This window comes from Ictidomys tridecemlineatus, chromosome 9 (assembly GCF_052094955.1).
Source record: "Ictidomys tridecemlineatus isolate mIctTri1 chromosome 9, mIctTri1.hap1, whole genome shotgun sequence".
Lineage (NCBI taxonomy): Eukaryota > Metazoa > Chordata > Mammalia > Rodentia > Sciuridae > Ictidomys > Ictidomys tridecemlineatus.
Window position 1 is genome coordinate 9961090 of NC_135485.1, and position 24825 is coordinate 9985914.

General features: G+C 33.1%; 1 protein-coding gene across 10 annotated transcripts in view; it reads left to right on the forward strand.

The window, feature by feature from the left end:
- Cpeb2 (cytoplasmic polyadenylation element binding protein 2) overlaps positions 1–24825 on the forward strand; it is a 71423-nt gene that overhangs the window by 13745 nt on the left and 32853 nt on the right. For all 10 annotated transcript variants that reach the window (XM_078021058.1, XM_078021049.1, XM_078021051.1 and 7 more), the window contains 2 exons: positions 724–814; positions 22371–22421. In XM_078021058.1, the coding sequence (XP_077877184.1) occupies positions 724–814; positions 22371–22421 (142 nt within the window). The remainder of the gene's footprint in view (positions 1–723; positions 815–22370; positions 22422–24825) is intronic.

Here is a 24825-nt window from a genome sequence, read left to right on the forward strand (position 1 = left end):
CAATGCAGAAAATTTTGTTCTGAGATTTGGTGAAGTGGAAAACTTAGCTGAAAGTTCTTTTAATCTTCAGAATTGCCACCTTTGCAAGGTAGTTGGGAAAGGTAGGATTGCCACACGGAGAGACTAATATGGGAGGGAGCACAATGGAGGGCACAATTTGAATATTCTAAACATTAGACTTTGTTCTGATATTAGTATCTCATGCTTATGATTGTTAATGTATATAATGCTTATGCATTTATTATGAAATTCAGATGTCTTAAATAATATAAAATGTCTGATAGATGTTTAAAGTACGGTGCAATTATGGAATTAAATCCTTTTCTCTCAGATATTTATTTTCTAAGTTCTAGTGTCTGTCGTCTTAGATGTGAGAAAAGTTTAGAAGTTAAACTACTAAAAATGCTCTTTGTGTGTATAGTATTTTAAGAATCTTTATAGAGAATGACAAAAGAAATTACTGTATTGCATTAATATTGCCAATATAATTAGATTATTTTTGATATGATACTTTGGAGATTAATAAGTTGAAAATAGTTGTCATTCAGTAAGGGATATTGTAGTTCTTGATATTCTTAGTTATTGATATTTTCTTGAGATACAGTTGCTTAGTAATAATATTCAGATGTCGTATTATATATAAGAGAATTTACATAGTATTTTTAAGAGTTATTTGAAAAAATTGCATACATAGTAAGTCTATTTTTTTTTCTTCTCTTCTAGGATCGAAGTAGAATGTATGACAGTTTAAATATGCACTCTTTGGAAAATTCCCTCATTGATATTATGAGAGCAGAGCATGATCCCCTTAAGGGTAGGTAACTTTTGGAAACAAAAATTTTATATTACGTATCAATTTTTATGTTTCTTTTACCAGTTTTTATAGGAAAATAAGCACTAAGCTCATCTGTCAACTAATTGTTAATAGTGCCTGAAAAAAAGCATTGTTTTATAACTATTTGTATAATGAAAATGTATCTTACATTTCTTTATATAACAGTTCTCATTGCACTTTATCTTAATGATGAAAATCTTGCAAATCATGTCAACTTGAGTGAAGAGAGGCAGGTTAGTTGTGTATTGCTACATAACAAATTGTCCTAAAATTTAACAGCTTAAAACAACAATAAGTGTTTATTACCTTATACATTTTCAGTGGGTCAGGAGTACAGCAGCAGCTTAATTGATTAGTTCTGGCTCAGAATTTCTCATCGAATCAAAATCATTTTAATTCTTTAAAGCTAATTAAGAATTCACTTAAAAGATTTAGTCTCAAACTCCAGAACTTCAGTGTTGGTATCGAGGTTGTTAGCTACTAAGCAGATAATACTGGTCAACTATCTAATCATTTTGCTCTGCTAACTGGATTTTGCTTGTAGAGGATTCTTTTTTTTTTTTTTTTTTTTTTTTGTCTTTCTGATTCTTTCTTTTTAAGGAGCTTGGAAAGCTGAGGGGTCATTAGTGGTTGCTGATGATGTAGTTCTCTATACAAACTGATATAGTTACACTTTGGGTTTTTGTTTGTTTTGTTTCTCATCAAAATTCAGTGTAGTTTTTTGAGTGTCTATATGGAATCTCGTTCTCCTCACTGTTAGGCTGACAGTTTGTCTTGGGTCTGCTATTTGAATAGAATCTAACAACTCATGATTTAAAAAGCCCTGTTTTTTCCTTGTCTTCTTTAGAAAGAAAACTCTTAAGAATTTCTAGACAAATCAAAGATTATTGTTACTAGATGATGAAAGGTTTTCATTGTTATTTCTTCCCATCTTTTAAAAGGGTTTTGAAGATGTTAGAGAAAATAGTCATTGCTTCACTATTAATTATTTCAGTTTTTTTCTTTTTTTTAGCCTGGGTAATTATAAAAGTGGAGGTCAGATCTAGAGAGGAACTTGAGAAAGGAAATGGAAGCAGCAAAAGGTGAACAATAATAATTTTTTAAAAATCTGAAGCGATTTCCAAATTTTTTGTTAAAAAAAATTGTCTTTGTAAGAATAAAAATATGCCCACCACCATCTTTAGGAGTCTGGAGTCATCATGATGATAAATTTGTTTCTGATTGGAGTACATTATGTTCCACATGTATTATGGCAACAAAAAAAGAAAAAAATTAAGAAACCTTCCCTACATAGAGAAATAAAACTAGTACTTCACAGTTGCCATCATATACATACTTAAAATTACTTTACTCCCTGAGTGCTGCTCTAAAAATGTTTTTTCTTCCCTTTCTTTCTAGTACAACTTCGCTGCTTCCTGCAATGATCATATTGTGTATTTACACACACACACACACACATACAAACACTTGTGTCACTACAGTTTTTTAGTTGGACCTCAGTAGAATCTGAAAAGCAAGATGATGTCAAATGGAAGAAACCAGCCAGGGTTAACCCATAAATTTGTTTTTCTTAATTTTTTCCCCCATTCCTGATCTTTAGAATAATGTTCACCTTTATCCCATCTCTTCAGAAAAACTTGACCTTCATTTAATACAAAATAATTATTTACCCCCAGGAACAAAATTAGTATTTTATCCTTTTAAAGTGCTTTTTTTAAAGTTAGTCATTTTTGCTAGGCTTGGGGGTGCACATCTATAATCTCAGCTACACATAAGACTGAGACAGGAGGATTATAAATTTGTGACCAATCTCAGCAGTTTTCCAAGACCTTAAAATATTAGGTTAGTTAGAGATGTAGCTCAGTGGTAGAGTGCCTCTGGGTTCAATCCTCAGTACCATAAAAACAAAACCAAACCACTATTTTCTTCAACTTTCTTCTGGGATCTAATGGAAAAGAAGAAAATAGGTTAATTTTTAAAATGAGTTTCTTCTTTTTCTTTGTATTAATGGTGGATATTTCTAGAAAATTGTGGACTTGAGTAATGAGATATTATATTAGTTATCTATTGCTGCAAAATAAATCACCCCCAAAATTAGCATCTAAAGCAACATCTCACACAATTTCTGTAGGTTAGAATTTGGGAGGAGTTTGACTGATTAGTTCTTGATAAGGATCTCTTTTGAGGTAGAAATCAAGAAATCACCTGAGCTTTGACTGCAGGCTTCACTGAGCTCTGGATGATTCCAGCTAAGATAATACATTCATGTAGCTGGCAAATTAGTATACAATGTTGGTAGAAGAACTCAGTTCACTGCCAGGTAGATGTTTCCACAGGAGTGCTAAAGTTTCCTTATAACGCTCCTTCTGAGTGAGTGATAGAGCACAAAGTAATGGCCTCAAAGTCTTACAACATCATTTTGTGAGTATTTGGTAGCTCAAGAGATTGTGAATGCTAGAAGGCAAGAGCAGTGGGTATCATCATGGAAGCTGCTTACTACTGAGTTAAAGAACTGTAAAATTGCATTCTAGTCAAGGTGAGAATTGGTGTCAACAGGAAGGAAAACAGTTAAGGAGATCTATAGAATGCAAAGAAAATAGCAGGTTATTGACCTGAGAACTGAGTGATTGTACTAATGGAAACACCTTCTCATCCCCACTTAAAGGCTAAAATGCTTCTCTGCAGTTTATTTTCATTTTCCTATACTTTGATGGTTTTTGCAGGTCAGTAGTTAACCTCACTGGTTTATTAGTAAGGTTTGTATGGTCTAGTATAGCAGGTGGAAAGGTTCTAATTTTTTGGCCATATGCAAATGTGAAGCCAAAGATTGAACTCTGAATGAACTTTATTCTACTAAATGTACCTACTTTTGCACCAGTTGCTGGCTATCCATTGTGTAAAGCAGACATGGTGTCTGCCTTTGGGGAATGTATAGCCTACTGGGGAAAGAAACACAGATCTTACACAAACACAGAAGAGAATGTTGGAAATAACTGTGGAAGGAGGCAATAAAGTGCTTAGAAGGCAATAAGTGGGAGCACCTGATTTAGATGTAAGGTTAAAGGAAGCTGAAACCTTGAAGCCTGAGCATCACAATGATGGAAAAATATTGGGAAATGTTAACTACACAAAGGATCCAGCATGTGCAAAAGCATGGCTGAGTTTGCCACATTTGAAAGGCAGCTAGCTAGTCCTGGTTTAGCTTAATGTTTAGGGCTGCCTGATGCTGATTGGGTATAACCTGCTCAGTTAGCACTTCACGTGCTGCTGTCTTTTGCTCTGGATTGAACCAATGGCACTGATCTGCTTTGTTTATTCTGCAGTTTCTCTCTATTAACTGTTTTCTGTTGAACTGGCCTGATTCTAGGCGAAATATTTTTTCTTTTCAAAGGAAAAATAAGCATGGGGTCTTTTAATAGTTAAAAAGTCATGTTTTGCCAAGTACAGTTAAGTAATTTTGTAGTTTAATATTTAATAAATACTTATTTAAAATAATTTGTGATCTTTTTATGTGTGAGTTAGTTCATTCCCCTTTAAACAAAAGAACAAAACAGATCATTGTTAAGCTCTCTTCTCTCCTGCCCCCAGCACTTTGTTCAAAGGTCTTACTGTGTGAGCATTTTTACCAAACTTGCTTATGCTCTCCCCCAAATTATAAGGACAAAAATTTTAATTTCAGCCCATGAAAGTTGATTTGAAAAATGTAGGAGGAAATACAATTTATATAACAGTTCTTGAGAAGATCTGTCTCAGCAGATCATAATGTCTTTACCAATGTTCCCTAAACAGTTAAAGGAAATTCAGGATAAGGGATTTAGAATGTGATTTTTTTATGTCAACAAATTTTAGAAGTGGGTGCTTCTAAAACATTCCACTTACCATGAGTCTTTGTAAGAACCTCTGCCTGTTTTAGGGACATTATTAACACCTGAGAAAGTGAGGAATTGTTGCTTCAAGGTTCCATGTGGTTGTGGTAGTACCAAATTCTTGCTACTTTTCTTTCAATTTCCTGCTGTTTCTCTCAGTTGGCTATGTAAGATGGAAGTACAGGTCCCAAAATAACTTACATGAATTGCTAAGTCTCCTGTATGAAAACTTGCGTTTTAGAACTTAAAAACTTTTGAGCTGGACAGTCGTTCTTAAACTCTGTCCTAGACACTGTGTATGGCATGTTTTGTAAAGAGCACATTTAGAGAAGCTGGTATAAAGAAGAGCAAGGGCAAAGAAATCTATGAAGTATTTTGAAAAGTTTTAATATATCAATTAAAAGACAGCAAAGTGCAAAATAGAACAAATACCAATGATGTAAAGCAGTTATGTTGACTTCCTCTTACAAGGCCTTGCCTTATTCCCTCTGACAGAGTCAAAATTTTCACAATTGCCAGGAAAAAAAAAAAAAAGGTATAGCACAAAATCACAAATACAGGTTGCGCATCCTTAATCCAAAAATCCAGAATTCAGAATGCTCCGAAATCTCATAAACTTTTTGAGAGCCAAATGGAAAATTTCATATCTGACCCCGTGACATGTTGCAATCACAATGCAGACACACTAAAAATATTGTGTAAAATTGCCTTCAGGCTATGTGTATAAAGTATATATGAAACACAAATGAATTTCATATTTAGACTTGAATCCCATTCCCAAGAGAACTCATTTTGTAAATGCAAATATTCTAAAATCCAACAAAGAAAAAAATCCAAAACCTAAACACTTCTGGTCCCAACCATTTTAACCTGTACTTGAGTGTTCCTTCAAAAAAGATAGTTTTACAAAAAAGTAGTAAAATTTACATATTCTTTTCTCTTACAATTTTTGTTTTTTCTGGATTTATCAAAATAAGAAAAAATTCAGTAATTTTAAAATAAATTAGATTTATATAGGAGCTATATACATTTTACTATGTATTTTGATATTGCAATGAATGTTCTTACAATATACATAGAATCTTGTTACTTACCTTCTAGCTGTTTAGAATTAAGTTCATCTTAAAGTACATTTACATGAATTTAACTCTTTTTATCAGAATATCTACAGACTAAAAAGGAAATTATGAAAATGTGGTTGTAGAAGTTCTCATTTTAGAAAACTTATTTGAAATATTGGTATCATGAGTAGAAATTTTTAAGTTTCATTTCTTTTTAGGGTAGCTATCCTTATTAACAATAATATTATTAAATTTGAGAACATAGTGAAGCCATTATATCTTTAGGCATCTTTGAATATTTAGACAAATGTTCATTTGAATTATGACAGATTACAATTTAATTTTTCAAAACTAAAACCTACCAGACAAAAACTATGGTGAATTTTCTTAAAATCACATTAATTCAGAATACATATGTACTTACTGCAAGTTGCTTCTTCCCCACAATGCATCTTCTTATGATTTTAGACATGTAAAATCATATCTTTATGTATGTATCTTATCTTTATGTATCTTATCTTTAAATGGAAAATAACAAGAAGAATCTTCCTCATATATAATTTTCAGTGATAAAATCAAGTTCTTCGGATGATTAGGCCTATGAATTCTAGCTGCTTAAAGTATTTAAAAGAGTACCCAAGAATCTTTCCTTTAAAGTGTAGCATTTAATCCTTTTTTCCACATTTGTTTTGTCTTCTTATTACCAAAAGTGGTATTTATACATTAAAGAAAATTTGTAAACACCAGAAAAAAATGAATTTTAAAATCATCAGTAATTCTGCAAACTAAAATAGCCACAATCAATATTTTTTAATTTAATTGATTTTTAAAAATACATGACAGCAGAATGTATTATAATTCTTATTGCACATATATGCCACAATTTTTTTATATCTCTGTATATAAAGTAGGTTGACACCCAATTCGTGTCTTCTTACATGAACTTTGGGTAATGATGTCCATCACATTCTACCATCCTTTCTAATCCCCTGCCTCCTTCTTTTCCCTCCCACTCCTCTTCCCTATCTAGAATTCATCTATTCCTCCTATGCTCCCGCTCCCTACCCCACTATAAGTTAGCCTCCTGATATCAGAGAAAACATTTGGTATTTGTTTTTTGGGGGATTGGCTAACTTCACTTAGCATTATCTTCTCCAACGCCATCCATTTGCCTGCAAATGCCATAATTTTATTCTCTTTTATTGTTGAGTAAAATTCCATGGGGTATATATGGCAGCTATTATGAAGACAATAAGTGTTGGCAAGGATGTGGGGGGAAAGTACACTCATATATTGCTAGTGGGACTGCAAATTGGTGCAGCCAATATGGAAAGCAGTATGAGATTCCTTGGAAATCTGAGAATGGAACCACCATTTGACCCAGCTATCCCTCTCCTCAGACTATACCCAAGGGACACAGTCACATCAATGTTTATACCAGCACAATTCACAATAGCTAAATTGTGGAGCCAACCTAGATGCCTTTTAGTAGATGAATGGGTAAAAAAAATGTAGTATATATACACAAAGGAATTTTTAAAATATTATTTTACTTCTAGGTGAACACATACTTTTATTTTACTTTATTTATATGTGGGGTTGAAGATCAAACCCAGGGTCTCAAGCGTGCTAAGCAAGGGCTCTACAGCTGAGCCACAACCCCAGTCCCATAGTCAGTATTTTGACGTATAATTTTTCCAATCTTTTTCTATATGTAATTTGAAATATTTGCAATTTTCTTTACCCTCCCCCAAACCTGGTTAACTTTTTTCAAAAATCAGTTTAAAAGTACATGTATGTAGATTTAAAAGTCAAATAGTTCCACAGGATTATAATTTTAAAAAATGTATACATAAATATTCTCATTTTTCTAACCCTCTTATGACTCCTGTTTCTTAGAGGTAGCCACTTTGAAACTTTTTTTTTTAACTCATTCTTCATGTAATTTTGAATAATCTGTATTCTTATATTTCAAATATTATGTGTTGATAATAACACATCCCCCAATTCTTCCTCTTATTCTGTTCTCTAAAAATTATTATAAAAGTATTTTGCTTAACTTAAGGATTACATTACTGAGAATAATGCAAATAATATTCATAAATGAACCTCGTATATATTGTACTATGATATATCATTTTCTTTTTCATATAACATTGCTTTTTCAGAAATTAATCGTATATGCTTTTCTGGTTGGTTTGCTTAGTTTTCTAAATACTTAGCTCTAATTTTATTCCAAAATTTATCTGTAAAACTCTTTCAGTTGATGCAAATACAGCAAATCATCTTTCAGATTGACTTTTTTCCCAGGCATCCTTCTCATAGTCCCCTCTTTAGCTGTCATTTGGGAACTTCCATATTCCTAGGAATCCCTTTTTCCTTCCTGTGGAATCCAGATCCTGATCTCCATATTCTTTTCTTAATGGCTTATCTCTCTCTCTCTCTTTTCTTTGTTGGGCTTGTCTTCCAGTATCTTCTGCTGATGGGACAAAAAATTTGAGCCTTTATATGAATAAAAACATATTTATTATACCTATGTAAGATGATAGACTAGCATGGAATTGTATATTAGCAATTTAGAATTTTAAAGACACTAATTCATTTTCTTTTAACTTCAGGGTTGCTAGCCATATGATGCTACTCTGAAACCTGTTTGTTTATATGATTGTCTTGTTTTTAATTTTCTTTTTTTTCTTCTGAGAGCTTTTAGGATCTTTTCATGCCTGAATTTTAAAATCATGAAATGTGGGTCTTGAGGTGCATATGTGCCTGCATGCCTCCTTCATTTCATTTGTTATTGAGCTGCACATTAATTTGGATGCTTTTAATGAAGATACTCATATTTCTTTGATAATATCTCCCCTTTTTGAAATATTATTTTTTTTTGGAATTCCTTTTTTCAAATGTTGACTCTCTATACCATCATTTACTTTTATTGTTTTACCTTTTAATTTGATTTTGAAGAAGTATCCTTATCGCTCATATTTCAACTTTTGAGTTGTTAATTTAAAACTTTTTGCTAATTTTTAAGATTCTGTCTTAAAATAATTCTTGTGACTTTCCTACCACATCCTTATTTTTATATCTTAAATTTGTGCTTTTTCTCTGGCGTATATTGTAGTATTTAAGTATTATCTTTTCATTTTATTGTGTTGTCTGTGCTTCCTCTGATTTCCTCTTTTCTGTTTTTTTTTCCCCCCTCATGTTGGAGATTTTCATCAAATATCTCATAATTCTTTACTGCCCATTCATATTATTTAAAAGTAAAATACAAACTTAGGATTGAAAGCTCTGTGTGTTTACTTGGGTAAACATTTGCATTTGTAGGTGAGACCCTCAAATAGTCTGTCTCTGGGCTTGTCTATGTGTTCAGGGTAGTGATCTGGATGTGTTTCTTCTGTCTTCTGACTGGGAATTACAGGCTAGTTACTGGCCCTCTTAGAAGAACCAAAAAGTCGACTGTGTGTCTTTTGATTCTTTAAAAAATTAACAAGCAGTTGCCAACTTTACTGCTTTCCTGTTTCCACCATGTATCTATCATCAATGGTAACCTGAGCATCTTATGCTTGAGCCTCTCCAGGTATCTGCTATGGTAAATGGCTTATTTCTTGATGACTTTTCCTATACACACACTGGTTTAGGTTTGTGGCTTCAATGATTTCTGGTCTACAATGTCAGTTACTTCTTAACGATTCATATTTACAGCTTCCCAAAATGTGTTACCTGGTTCTTCTGAAATCCTGTATGATTGCTTGTCCTGATGGAGTTATTCTTAAGTTATATTTAAGTTAATTTTCTTAACTGTCTTTTTAGAGATTTCAGAAAGCAACAGTAGTAAGCACATGTGTTTGTTCTTTCATCATCAGTAGGAAATCTCTGTAATCCCTAATCAGTATGTACTTTGTCAGTGAGAACTCCCTTATACACCTGAGTAGATTATATTTTGTTAAAGATTTTTAGAGGATCATTCCTTTTTAATCAGAGTTCTTTATCATTTATTTATTTTAGGTACATTAATTTGTTATAGGCTAATGTTATTTAAAAGATTATTAATATCTTTCAGATGACACTCTGATTGAAACAATGATAATACCTGTTTTTACTTTGCCTTGAACTAGCATATATCATAATGCAAGGCAAACAGGAGCAGCTCAATAAATTATTGGTTAAATGAGTAATCGTTTTTCTTAATAATTCATTTTTCTTCATAAATGCATGTTTAGAGCGTTTAAAATAGATCATATATATTATCCATTCCTGTAATATAATTTGTATAACCTTTCCTTGGATGCTTAGTATTTTTAATATAAAATAAAATTCAGTGAATTTTATGTTCATTTCCATAGGATAAACTTAATACATTTGTTTTTGTAGCTCTTAATATGTACAGATGCTCCTTGGTTTATGATAAATGAAAATGTTATAAGTGAGAAATGCATTTAAGACACAAAACCTACCCAAAATAACATTTTAGCCTAATCTACCTTAAATGTTCTCAGAATGCTTACTTTGGCCAACAGCTGGGCAAAATCATTGAAAACTATATTTTATAATAGTGTTAAATATTTCATGTAATTATTGACTACTGGAAGTGAAAAATGGTGACTATATGTGTATACCCTTTGGCAGCCTTGTAAATTGGGGACTGTCCATATTGCCATCCTATTTTTAAGCTTTATACCAATTCATCATTGCCACTGGCAATGTGTGATTGCCCATTGTCATTCTTTTTTTTTTAATTGGTTGTTCACAACATTACAAAGCTCTTGACATATCATATTTCATACATTAGATTGAAGTGGGTTATGAACTCCCAATTTTTACCCCAAATGCAAATTGCAGAATCACATCGGTTACACATCCACATTTTTACATAATGCCCTATTGTCATTCTTAATAGCAATTAGCATTATTTTCATTTAAAATGCTTTTGCAGTGAAAAGTTTTGCAACCATTAGTTCAACTTGGTTTTAATATCAGTTTCATGTTAGTTTTATTGTAGTAACTATAAGATAATACATTATCTTACTATATGATTAATAGCTTAACTTTATTCTTTTTTATTGTGTTTCTTTTGTGATTGTACTTTACTTGAAACAAAACATTTTGGTATTTTCTGTTGTTTCTTAGTGTATTTTATAGTATTGATTGAATAAAAATTTGAAAATTTGTAAATATTGTTTGGATGAAAAAAAAATTATGACAAGATCCTGATTTAAGTGTTTGTTAAATAGATTAACTTCATTGAATCTAAAGCAGATTAATGGCCGTAGAGGTAGGTAAGGAATGATTCTATTGCTCTCTTGGCATCTGGTACTTTGGATCTAAGGGTCTTTTCTACATTTGTATGATCTTATTCTTAGGCTTTTATGAGGCATGCATTGAGATTTGGGAGTGAGGTCAGGAATGACTGTCCTGCCCCTTGGATCTGAGCAGAGATTGGAATTAATCAAGGTTGGTAATGACCACATTCTAAGTGGATTTTACCAGACTTTGTATGAACCTTTTTGTTCCTAATTGTATTTAGAAGTAAAGGTGAAATATAGATGATGAAAAAAATGTTGAAAGAGTATACCAAACCAATGGGAACAACACTTCATTTAAAGCACATAAGAAAGATGAGCTGTTTTCAATTAAGGTGTGTGTGTGTGTGTGTGTGTTTTATGTTTACTATACCTATACAGTTTGTCACATATATACATATTGTTTATTTCCACAACTAACATGTAGGTATTTACCCTTATTTTGCCCTTGAGCAGCTAATGTATTCTTAACGATTTTTGCCAAATTTCAACTGCTATTAAGTGATGAAACTTTGTAACTCTCCAGCTTGTGCTTTCTTTCTCTCTTTCTGTTTTGGGTTTGGGAGAATTAAAACCAGAGGCACTTAATTCACTGAGCCACATATCCAGCCCTTTTTATTTTTTTAGTTTGAGACAGGGTCTTGTTAAGTTGCTCAGAGCCTTGCTAAATTGCTGAAGCTGACCTCAAATTGGTGATTCTCTTGCCTCAGCCTCCTGAGCCTCTGGATTACAGGTGTGCACCACCATGCCCAGTCACCAGCTCGTGCTTTTTTTAACCACTATGTTAGACTGCCTCTCTTTTTAATTGGTAACCCAGGAACTGCATAGTTATAATAATATGACTTAAATGTTTACTTTTTTCTTAAAAGTCTTGGCAGAGTGTATGCAATGGTTTTCAGCATTTTTCTCATCACTGTGTGGAATTGGTTGGCAACCTTGTTCATGACTATTAAGGCTTTGGAGTACAATTTTCATAGTTCCCCCTTATTCACAGAGATTATGTTTTAGGACACCCAGAGGATCACTGAAACCTTAGATAGTATCACACCCTGCATATGAGTACTGCAATGTCATGTCAGTCAGTCTGTGATTGATAAAACTACTAAGGGACAAACACATGGGTAGCATATGTAGTGTGAATAGGCCAGAGCAGGGGATGATTCATATCACAGGTGGTTCAACCTAGGTCATGTTGAGTTTTTGTCTCCTGGTCTAAATATGTTTAGCCATCATATCTACATTTCATCCAGCAGGTAAAAAAGAAAGGAAGGCCTTCCTTTTTAAGGGTAGTTTTCAAGAAATTGAACAACCACCTTAACATTATATCTCATTGGCCATATATTATACATATATTCACACTTAATTACAAGGAAGACTGAGAAATGTAGCATTTTACTCTAGGCAGCTTTGTGCCTGTCCAACATTGAGGGTTCTATTATTGACATGAACAGGGGGTATAGTGTAAGACTATCGGTCACGGCACCACAGGATTTTATAATGAGGACAAATTAGTTCTATAACATATGTTTTTTTGCCAAGTTTTCTATATTAAAATTTGTTATATAATATACTATATAACCACTCTGAATTTTTAATAGATAAATTTGTCCTGTGACACAGTATCTGTGCCTTTCTGTATATTAAATGTTAGCAGTAGGAAGTCAGTAATAAAATAGTGATTAAATAGTATCAAGCCAAGCTGTGGAGGTTCAAATTCTTTCAATGCTACTTGCTCCAGTGCCCTATAATCTTGGGCAAATTACTTAACCTTTTGTGACACAGTGTCTTCATATTGAAATAGGAAGACAAAGTAGCAAGCCCATGAAAGTATTGTCAGGATTAAGTGGTTGTAAAGAATTTTAGGGGAAAAAAAAGCCCTTGGAACTTAATAAATTCTCAAGTGTTATCAGTTGGTGTAGGATCTTACTGAAAGTAGTAATAATAATATCCTAAGTAAAACAAAACTGTATGAGCTAACTTGTAAATGTATATTAATATTTTCACTGTGGTAGATGTAAAATGATTAGATAATTAATAATGAGTCTAAATTTGTTTATTTAATTTTGAAGTATTTTATTATGTTGAGAGATTTTTCTGTGTGGGTAGCTATAATCTTTTAGAACATACATACAAATATACATTCATTTCCAAATAGGTAATTTTCTTTTAAACTTTCTTAATTTGGTATACTTTTTAAGTCTACCCAATGCCAAGGTGTCAAAAGACTATTAGTGGTACAACTATCTTGTTGTTACCTCTCTCTTGGGATAAGTAAAGTGAACAGTCAACCTGTTAGAAAATTATTATGTAGCAGTTGGAAATGTTTGTCTTTCAGAATGAAACCCAGGGAAAAGGCTCTGCTTACTTAATTTTTCCAGGAAGTTTTGCCTTGCTGGGTTTGGTTAAATGCATCTTTGTGTTTTGTTTTCTTTTGTAACATCCTGTACTCTTTTAGCACCAGGCAAATTTGATTGAAATTATATATTTGTATCTCTTTTATGATATCACAAGAGACTGTTTTTTAAATTTTTTAAATTTGTACTAATTAGTTCTACATGACAATATGACAATAGAATGCATTTATGCATTTTGATACTCATAGATGGGATATAATTTCTTATTTTTCTGGATGTACATGTTGCAGAATCATATTGGTCATGCAGTCACATATACATAAAGAAATAATGTCTGTTTCATTGTACTATCTTTCCTAACCCCATATCCCTTCTCCCCTCCACCTAATCTAAGGTTAAGCTACTTTTCACTAGTGTCCCCAGCCTTATTGTGAATTAGCATCCACATATTAGAGAAAACATTTGGAAATTTGGTTTTATGAGATTGGCTTATTTCACTTAGCACGATATTCTCCAACTCCAACCATTTACTGGCAAATGCCATAATCTCACTCTTTAAAGCTGAGTAGTATTCCATTGAGTATACATACCACATTTTCTCTTTTATCCATTCATCTATTGAGGTACACCTAGTTGGTTCCATAGTCTAGCTATTGTGAATTGAGCTGCTATAAGCATTGATGTGGCTGTGTCACTATAGTAAGCTGATTTTAAATCCTTTGGGTTTAAAATGAGAAGTGGGATTGCTGGGTCAAATGGTGGTTCCATTCCCAGTTTTCTGAGGAAATCTCCATACTGCTTTCCATAGTGGTTGCACCAATTTGCAGTCCCAGGAGCAATGTATGAATGTACCTTTTTCACCGCATCCTCACCAACATTTATTGTTGCCTGTGTTCTTGATGATTGCCATTCTGACAGGAGTGAGCCTAAATCTTAGAGTAATTTTGATTTACATTTTCTAGAGATGTTGAACACTGTTCCCTTTGTTTCCTTTGCTGAGAAGAAGCTTTTTAATTTGAATTGATCCCATTTATTGATTCTTGATTTTACTTCTTATGCTTTAAGAGTCTTGTTAAGGAAGTCAGATCCTAGGCCACTGTGGTGAAGATTTGGACCTATTTTTTCTAGTGCCTAAGTCTTTGATCCACTTTGAGTTGATTTTTGTGCAGGGTGAGAGAGAGAGGTTTAATTTCATTTTGGTACATATGGATTTTCAGTTTTACCAGCACTAGGCTATCTTTTTCTCCAGTGAATATTTTTGGCTCCCTTGTCTGGGATGAGATAACCATACTTATGTGTGTTTGTCTCTGTCCCCTCTATTCTGTACCATTGGTCTACAAGTCTGTTTTGGTGTCAATACAATGCCATTTTGGTTACTGTAGCTCTGTAGTATAGTTTAAGGTATGGTATTGTGATGGCTCCTGCTTCACTTTTCTTGCTAAGGATTGCTTTAGCTATTTTTGGTCTATTATTTTTCCAAATAAATTTCATGATTGCTTTTTCTATTTGTATGAAGAATGTCATTGGGATTGTAATAGGAATTGCTGTTAACCCTTTGGTAGTACAACGATTTTGACAATACTAATTCTGCCTATTCAGGAGCATGAGAGATCTTTCCATCTTCTGAGGTTTCCTTCAATTTCTTTTTTAGTGTTCTGTAGAGGTATTTTACCTCTTGTTAGATTGATTCCCAGTTTTTTTTTTTTTTTTTTGAGGCTATTGTGAACGGGGTAGTTTTCCTAATTTTTCTTTCAGTGGATTCATCGTGATGTAATAGGAATGCATTTGATTTATGGGTGTTGATTTTATATCCTGCCACTTTGCTAAATTCATTTATTCATTCTAGAAGTTTTCTGGTGGAATTTTTTGGATCTTCTAGATATAGAATCATGTCATCAGCAAATAGTGATAATTTGAGTTCTTCTTTACCTATTTATATCCCTTTTTAATCTAATTTCTCTGGCTAACATTTCAAGAATGATGTGGAATAGAAGTGGTGAAAGAGGACATCCTTATCTTGTTCCAGTTTTTAGCAGGAATGCTTTTAATTTTTCTCCATTTAGAATGATGCTGGCCTTGGGGTTAATATATGTAGCTTTTACAATGTTGAGGTATTTCCTACTATCCCTAGTTTTTCTAGTGTTTTAAACATAAAGGTGTGCTGTATTTGTCACATGCTTTTTCTGTGTCTATTGAGATGATGATATAATTCTTGTTTTTAAGTATATTAATATGATGAATTACATTTATTGATTTCCATATGTTGAACCAACCTGTATCCCTGGGATGAATCCCACTTGATCACCACGTGGTGCATTGTCTTTTTAATATGTTTTTGTATGCAGTTTGCCAGAATTTTATTGAGACTGTTTGCACTTAACATTCATCAGGGATATTGGTCTGAAGTTTTCTTTCCTTGATGTGTCTTTGTCTGGTTTGGGTATCTATCAGTGTGATATTAGCATCATAGAATGAGTTTGTAAGAGTTCCCTTCTTTTACATTTCATGGAATACTTTGAGGAATATTGATGTTAATTCTTCTTTGAAAGTCTTGTAGATCTCCACTGAGAATCCATCTGGTCCTGGGTGTTTCTTGGTTGGTAGGCTTTTGATGGTTATTTCTATTTCATTACTTGAAATTGATGTGTTTAAATTATGTATGACCTCTCATTCAGTTTGGGTATGTCATATGTTTCTAGCAATTTTTTGATATCTTCGATATTTTCTATTTTATTAGAGTCTAAATTTTCAAAATAGTTTCTAATTATCTTCTGTATTTCAGATGTGTCAGTTGTGATATTTCCTTCTTCATCTTGTATTTTAATAATTTGAGTTTTCTCTTTTTCTCTTTCTTAGCATAGCCAGGGGTTTATCTATTTTATTTATTTTTTCAAAGAACCAGCTTTTTTATCAAATTTTTTCAGTTGTTTCTTTTAATTTTTCTGATTTCAGCTCTGTAATTATTTCCTGTCTTCTACTGCTTTGGGTATTGATTTGTTCTTTTTCTAGGGCTTTGAGATACAGTGTTAGGTCATTTATTTGTTGACTTTTTATTCTTTTCATGAATGCACTCAATGCAATAAACTTTCCTCTTAGTACTGCCTTCACAGTGTTCCAGAAATTTTAATATGTTGTATCAGTGTTCTCATTTACCTCTAATAATTTTTTTATTTCATCCTTTATTTCTTCTACTATCCATTCATTATTAAATTGTGTATTATTTAGTCTCCATGTATTACAGCAGCTTCTATTTTTATTTTATGGTTGATTTCTAATTACATTCCATTGTGGTCTGATAGAATGCAGGGTATTATCTCTGTTTTTCTTTTTCTTTTTTTTTTTAACTAAGAATTGCTTTGTGGCATAAGATATGGTCTATATTAGAGAAGGAATCATGTGCTCCTGAGAAGAAAGTATATTTGCTCATTGACGGATGAAATACTCTATATATATCTGTTAAGACTAAATAATTGATTGTATTATTTAGTTCTGAAGTTTCCTTATTTGTTTTTTTGTTTGTTTGTTTGTTTTTTGCAGGGTAAGATCTATCCAGTAGTGAGAGAGATATGTTAAAGTTACCCAGTATTTTTGTTTTGTGGTCTATTTGACTCTTGCAATTTAGATGGGTTTGTTTGATATACATAAGATGCTTCATTGTTTGGGGCATAAAATTTATCATTATTATATTCATACTTCCCTTAAGAAATATGAAATGTCCTTCTTTTTTTTTCTGATTAACTTTGGTTTAAAGTCTACTTTTTTGGAGATGAGAATGGAAACCTCTGCTTGTTTACAAAATCCATATGAGTGACAAATTTTTTCCCCAATCTTTTACCTTCAGCCTGTGGATGTCTTTGCCCATGAGGTGAGACTCTTGAAGACAGCATATTGTTGGATCTTGCTTTTTATTAATACAATCTGCCATCATATGTCTTTTAATTGAGTTTAGGCCGTTAATATTTAAGGCTATTATTGAGATATGATTTGTATTCCCTGTCATTTTGATTTATTTCTGTTTTTTGTTTTGTTTTGTTTTGTTTTGTTTTGTCTTAGTATCTCATTTGGTTGAATGTCCTTTTAGTGTAGATTCTCCCTTTTCTGGTTTTCGCTTTTTTTTTTTTTCCCCGCTTCATCCTCATGGAATATTATGTTGAATGCCCTGTAGTGTAGGCTTTCTAGTTGTGAAATCTTTTTTTTTCTTAATCATGGAAGGTTTTAATTTCATCTTCAAATCTGAAATTTAATTTTTCTGCATATAAAATTTTTGGTTAGCATGTGTTTCTTTCAGAACGTGAAATATATTATTCCAGAATCTCCTGGCTTTGAGGGTCTGGGTTGAGAAATCAGTTGAGATCCAAATTGGTTTTCCCCTTTACATAATTTGATTTTTTTCCTTACAGACTTTCAAATTTTATCTTTATTCTCTATGTTAGTCTGCTGTAATTTTGTATATTCAGGTCCTATAAGCCTCTTGTATTTGATTTTCCATTTCATTCTTTAGGTTTGGGAAATTTTTTGCTATTATATCATTGAAAAGATTGTACATTCCTTTGGTTTATATCTCTGCTTCTTCATCTATTTTGATAACTCTTAAATTTGGTCTTTCCATGTTATCCCATAATTCTTGGATGTTCTAGTCAGTCATGGTTTCTTACCATCTTCTCTGCATGTTCAACTCTATTCTCAAGATTATATATTTTGTCTTCATTATCTGAGGTTCTGTCTTCCAAGTGGTCTAGTCTGTTGGTGATGCTTTCTATTGAATTTACAATGTGGTTTTCTTATCCCTTCATTTCAAGGATTTCTGCTTGGTTTTTTGTGTGTTTTTCATAATCTCTAACTCTTTAGTGGTCTTTCACTTCTTGTATTTTTTTTTATTTAACTCTTTATACTATCCTTTACTTCACATCAGTTTAACTATATACAATCTGAACTCTTTCTTGGACATTTCTTCTTTAATTGTGTTATCAGTGGCTTCTGTTGTTGAAGCATCTTGGGTTTGGGGGAGGCACTTTATTCCCTTGTTTTTTCATGTTGCTACTGTGTTTTCCCATCTAAAAGTATGGATCTAAGGCAGGATAAATTCTACTCTGTAGATCTATAGTGTCCATGAGGTTTCTAGCACTTTATCTTTAATGGTGAGACCAATATCAGCAGCACCCAGTGTACACAATATATAGCCCTAAACCTAATAGCTCCCACCTAGGCATCTACTGCTTTCTCACATTCAACCAAAATGATAAGTTCAGTAAGTATCTATAATTCAAACAGAATATTTGTTAAAACAATTTACAATTTCAAGTAATAGATGAGAGAACAGAGGTAGTGTATTATTTAATATCTGTGAGAGAGAAGTAAAAATTCACCAGAAGAGTGGAAGAAGAGCCGACAGAGATTGGCTGTTGGTTGGAGCAAAGTTGGAAAATAGACAAGAAAGAAGAAGAATACTTACAAAGAGAAAAAATTAAAGACATAAGAATACAATAAAAATGCAAAACACCATTCTTATACCATTGTTCTCTAAACACTGATACATAAAAAACATCCTGTTCCAAATATGGTAGAGAGATTAGTGAATCAAAAAATAAAATAAATCTTGCTGGAAAGTTGAACTGTCTCTGTCAGTGTTCAACAGTTTTTCAGCCCTGACTCAGATCAGCCTTCATAAACCCAGTCTCTATCCCACTGATTTGGGCTTCAGATACCTCAGGCTCAGCCACACTGCAGTCCCAAGGCCTCAGTGCTGCTCCTACTTGCAGAGAGACCACCAGGGATCCACAGATGCAAAGAAACAACCCTGAAATACAGCAGCAAGCAAGGGCCACCAGTGTTCTCAGCAGTAAGACCCCATGCTTGCTCCTCCAAACCCACAGGCACCCCACGAGACTCTTGTGGTAAACCTGCTGGCACCCCAGCCCCAGGCCCTGGCTGGTGTCCCCAAATGGGTGCAGCCACGTGCAACCAAACCTAGAGTCTCCCCCACAGCAGTCCTCTAGGCCTTGGTGGCAGTGGTCGTGGGGGGGTGGTTGTTGGCAGCAGGCAGTAGGCAGCGGGTCAGCAGTAGCAGTGGCTGCTACGGCAGCTACAAGTGCATCAGTGTGGGCAGCATCACCAGGATAACTCCGGTCGTCAGCAGCAGTGTTGGCTTCAGTTGCATCCAGGCAGCAGTTTCTTCTGTGACAACAGCACCCAGAAAGAAGACCTCCAGACGACCTCAGGCTGGCACAGTGGAATCGGAGACAGCAGCAATGGTGGTAGCAGAGCAGGCAGCACTTGATTGACAGGAGACTTCTGGTTCAGAGGCAGCAACCACAGAGGTATCCAGTTAACCGAGGCAAGAGACCTCCAGGCATGGCTGTGGCATCTGGGGCAGCAGCATCTGTGGCAGCGGCATCTGTAGCAGCAGGGTCTCTGTTTTATTCATTTTTGTTTCCTCCACATCCTACATACTGTCAGCACAGAATAGTTAATTAACATGTTATACTGAATAGCAAAACAGGTGTTGCCACTTGTGTAGGAGCTTTTTTATTTTAAACCTCAAGTCAGAAATATTTTAAACCTTAAATTGTTCTCTAAATTTGGCCATGCACAGGATGTTTAGAAATAGTCATATTTCCAAAATAAGCTGTGATACTTCAGAGTAATGTATAATGTTATTGAAATCCAATTTAGGAAAACTGTTTTGTAGCTTTCTATTTTGTATCTCCTGAATAAATTCTCACTTCATTTTAAAGTATCAGAACAATAAACTTAATTATGTTTTTGGAGGATGACAACCTTATTTAGGACATTTAACTAATATCTTGCTGCACAAAACTTAGGAGTAAATAAGAGATGGTAAATTGTTCTTTTAGGGAACAGTAACACTTTGCTTAACTGTACTAAGTCTGAAATTAAAATGAGCCATAGTTAAATTAGAGTTCAGATGAAATCATGTCTATGTGTATATGTAATATATGTGCTTGGATCTGTATGTTAGGTTAATAGCCATGAGCAGGTGAGTAGGGGGAGGACATCAGATATATCCATCAAGGAGGGTCCATAAGACAAAGAACTGAGGATAACAGGAAGCTTGATTAAAGCTGACAGGTATCTGGAAAATGGGCATTGGTATGTCAAAACATTCCCCTACCCTCATAGTAAATAACCCCTTCAGGGAACTATTGTTTCAAGAATATGTCACAACTATCTCTTGTGGTCAGGTAGTCACAACTCTCCCCTCATGACCAGGTCATAACCATCCTCACTAAGAAAATTTGCTGAGGACTATACAAAGAGTAATAACCATTTAAGGGAATATGAGAAACTAAGTCAAAAACAAAATGCCCTAAATCCTTTACAAAACCCCAACTCTATAAGAGCCATGAGATTCTCTCCTAAGAAGGTACTGTTGTGTGTTTATCTTGCTTTCTTCTAATCAATTCCTGCTTGTTGCTCTGTGAGACAAGCTTGAAATCTTTACTTCAAGATCCCCAAAACAGGTTGGTCACTGTGGGACCCCCACAGGTCTCCTCTGAAACATAATCTTTCATACATGTATATAGACTTTAATGCCAAAATTGGATTTTCTGCTGCTCGTTCTTGCATTCGTAGATGGTTAAATTAACTTCATAATTAGAAAAAATCCAGCAGACAATCTCTGACTTGTATGGGAAGTTTGGATACACTAAAGGCTCCTTATAGTACTTGCAGAGGTGGTGAAGGTGGATACAGCTTGTCTCTTCTTATGTCACATTCAGGTACATATTGGTCATCCTTCTGGTGGCACTGAATTATGCTATCATAGTATCTTTTTAAAACAGTGCTGAAAGTGGCTAGAACACAGTCCTAGACAGTTAATTTTCAACCATTTTCTGAAGATATTTTAAACATACCTTTTTAATAGTCTATCAGATTCAAACATTAGGGAAAAGAACTGTATTTTTTTTCTTTGTATCAGGGATTGAACCTAGGGGTGCTTAACCACTGAGCCACATCCCTAGCCCTTTTAAAAATATTTTATTTAGAGAGAGGGTCTTGCTGAGTTCCTTACAGCCTCACTAAACTGCTGAGGCTGGCTTCGAACTCAAAAATCCTACTGTTTCAGCCTCCTGGAGCTGCTGGGTGGGATTACAGGCGTGCGCCACTGTACCTGACAAAAGTACTATATTTTAATGGGCTGAAAATGATGATCATCCTTGCTGTTGGTATTTAGTCAAGCAAGTCTTATGGTCTTATGTAAACACCGTATAAACCACAGTATGTTTTCTGCATAGCATTTATTTTTAGCATTATGTAGTACTCTTATCGCTATGCAACACAGAGTTCTTGAATGAAGAATGACTCAAAGGAAATACTTTGCTGCTATGCTCATAAACTGTAACATTTTTCACTTTTTATTTTTAAACCATTTGTAAAGCTAAACAAGCTACATTTCCAATAACATTTGTAATAATAAAATTGATGTTTTTATTATGCTTCTTTATTTAAATATTATAAAACCACATTGAATTAAATAGAAAGTCGTGATGAATTTTTCTGCTTATTTTTTATTTTAACAATTTAGTCATTTTTGACTTAGAAATATAAATTCCTTCAAGTTTATTTGTGGCGTAAGAAATCTGTAGAGAAAATTATAGACCGCTTTGAAAAAATTTAATAAATTCATATTTCATATTAAGTTTTACAACTAGGACATCTATATTATTTTTACATTTCAGAAAACAAACTTTCATGTCATTGTTCTCACATCACATTGTGATCTTACAATCTAGGAACTAAGGATAACTTTTTCATTTTGTTTTCAATTTTCAAAGATAATTTAGTTAATATAAATTTGAGTTAAAGATTAGCTTTTTAATTTTTAAGAAATACACTGTGCTCAGTATTATTTCCTCTATACTACCCTTCCCTTTTTGGTTTTTCAAATAGCTCCATAATATTCAATTTACTTTTTTCCTCTCATTTTAAAGGTCGATTGAGTTATCCACATCCAGGAACTGACAATCTGTTGATGTTAAATGGTAAGTTTTATAAAAAATTTTGTTTCTATTTGGTTTATATAAATGAAGAGGAATATAAATACATGTTTCTCTGAAAGTTACCCATACACATGATTTAATCATTTTATAAGTATGAAATAAAGCTGTAGATGTAGGCACAGTGGTGCATACCTGTAATCACAGCTACTCAGGAGGTTAAGGCAGTAGGAATTTTAGACCAGATCAGTTTGAGACTTGACTAGCAAGACCCTATATCAAAAACAATAAAGAACAACAACAAAGCTATAGATATTCCTATATAGAAAGAATTAGGAATCAAGAGTATATTCAGGCTGCAGTAGTGATTGAAGTGTATTTGTGACATTGAAACTTAATTCAGTGGTCACAGACATAGGGGCAATCCTTGTTTGAACTGGTGTAAACTGGATTTCTTATTTTAAGTTATGACCTTTGGCAAGTAATTGTCACCTTCATTTCCCCAATTGTAAAATGGAAACAGTCGGTTTATTACAAGAATTAAGTAAGATAAAGTTTGTAAAGTATGTAGAATTTGTTTCTTAGTGTAAGTAACTTGTTTCTTAGTGTAAGTACTTATGTTTATGTTGAAGGAATATACCAATGATTCTGTAAATTTTATAGTCAATGCTAACTTAATTGATTCTAACTAGAAATTTTACTTAATGAAGTTCAGTTAGGATGAAAATAAGTTTTGAGTTGTTTTCCTTCTGTTGAACAAATATTAATGTATGACAGAATCATAACATTTAGCACAGCCATGATTATAGGAATAGGGATTGAAAGTTAAAATATTCTTCACAATAGGTGAGTGGGGGAAGGAAAGGGAGTGTAAGAAATAGAAATCCTAGTTCCTTTAAAAAAATATAACAGTAGAAGGACTTGGCTCTTATATTTCAACTAAAGTTTTGGCAATAAAGTTGAGGAACAAACACTGAAAATGAGGCCATGTAAACTAATATTAAGGAAAGACAACAACAGTGACAGAAAAGTAAAAATAAAGTTCATGCTACTAGGGAGATTGTCAGAGTAGATAGGATTTGGAATGAGAAAAAATTGAAGCAAAGCATTAAGAGAGCTGATTGGTTGGCTGTTCAACATTTAACTTGTGTGTTGAGTGGTCTGCCATACAGTAGCCTAATCTTTTCTACTCTGAGCTTGAGGATTCTGACAAGACATGTTCTAGAAATTCCACTTCTGTATTCAACATTTTTTTTTCCTATTGGACAGCTGGTTTCTGATTCTAAATCTGTAACTAAAAAGGATAATTCTGTAACTGAGTGTACAAACCAGAAAATAGCTTGTTTTTATTATTCCCTTTGCTTGATTTATAAAATAATGATAAGTTCAGGAAATAATAAATTGTAAATATCGATCTTCCTTCCTTAAACATTCAGTGTGGTAAATAAAGATTCCTCACATTTCTGTTTTAACTTGTGATAAAGCAATTCTGTTTAAAAGTTTGAATTTGTATATATTTCACACATTCTGTTAAATTCCATTTGAAAGAGAAATATTTTGAGATAATTTTATAGATTATTCACAGATATTCCTAAATTGTTGAATGAAACAGTGTAAGCTAGGATGGTCACAATAAAATATTCAAATTTTGTGTGAGTGAAGAGCTTTGTAGACACACTGTTTTTACAACTTACATTTTTGTTGCACTAAACTTTATTAAACTAATTGTTGATTTTGTTGTCAAAAGCCATTATGTTAAGTGGAAAAGAGATCACATACAATACATAAGAATGTTTCATTTCAAGCAACAATTACATCTTATAGACAAATCACTTTTTTTTAATTATGTAAGCACTCAGTAGTCTATCATTTGGAGCTACAATATTTACTTGATACAGGAAGTCAACCTAGAAATTCTGGAATCTTTTGCCAAGAGACTAAGGGGAAAATAAAGGAGAATGAAACTAGGACATCAAGATGTATAGGTCAGGGAAGAGACAATTTAATCCAAAGAGGAAAAAATTTTCTTTTACTTATTTTGGATCACTGGCAAAGAGGTGAAGCAAGAAATCACATAATTGGGTATATTCATGGGATAAAGAAGTATTAAATAGTTATAATTTAAATTTTAGACATTAAGGTTATCGAAGAGAGAACTAGCAAAGTGTAGTACACTAAAAGGTAAAGGGAATTTTTTCTTGAGCTACTTTTAACTACATGAAATTCAATTGTATTAGCATATTGTCTCCCTAAGAAATATGAAAAGTAAATATTGTTACTTCAAGACTCTGCTTAAACTATTTATTAAATATCATTGACCCATTAAAGAAAGTGTAGTGTCTAGTAGAGAAGGATGACTTTTTAATTATTAAAAGCTTTTTTCTTAAAATAAAAAGTATGCCAAAAATATATAACTCACTTTTTGGACAGTTGATTAAGTTGTATCCCT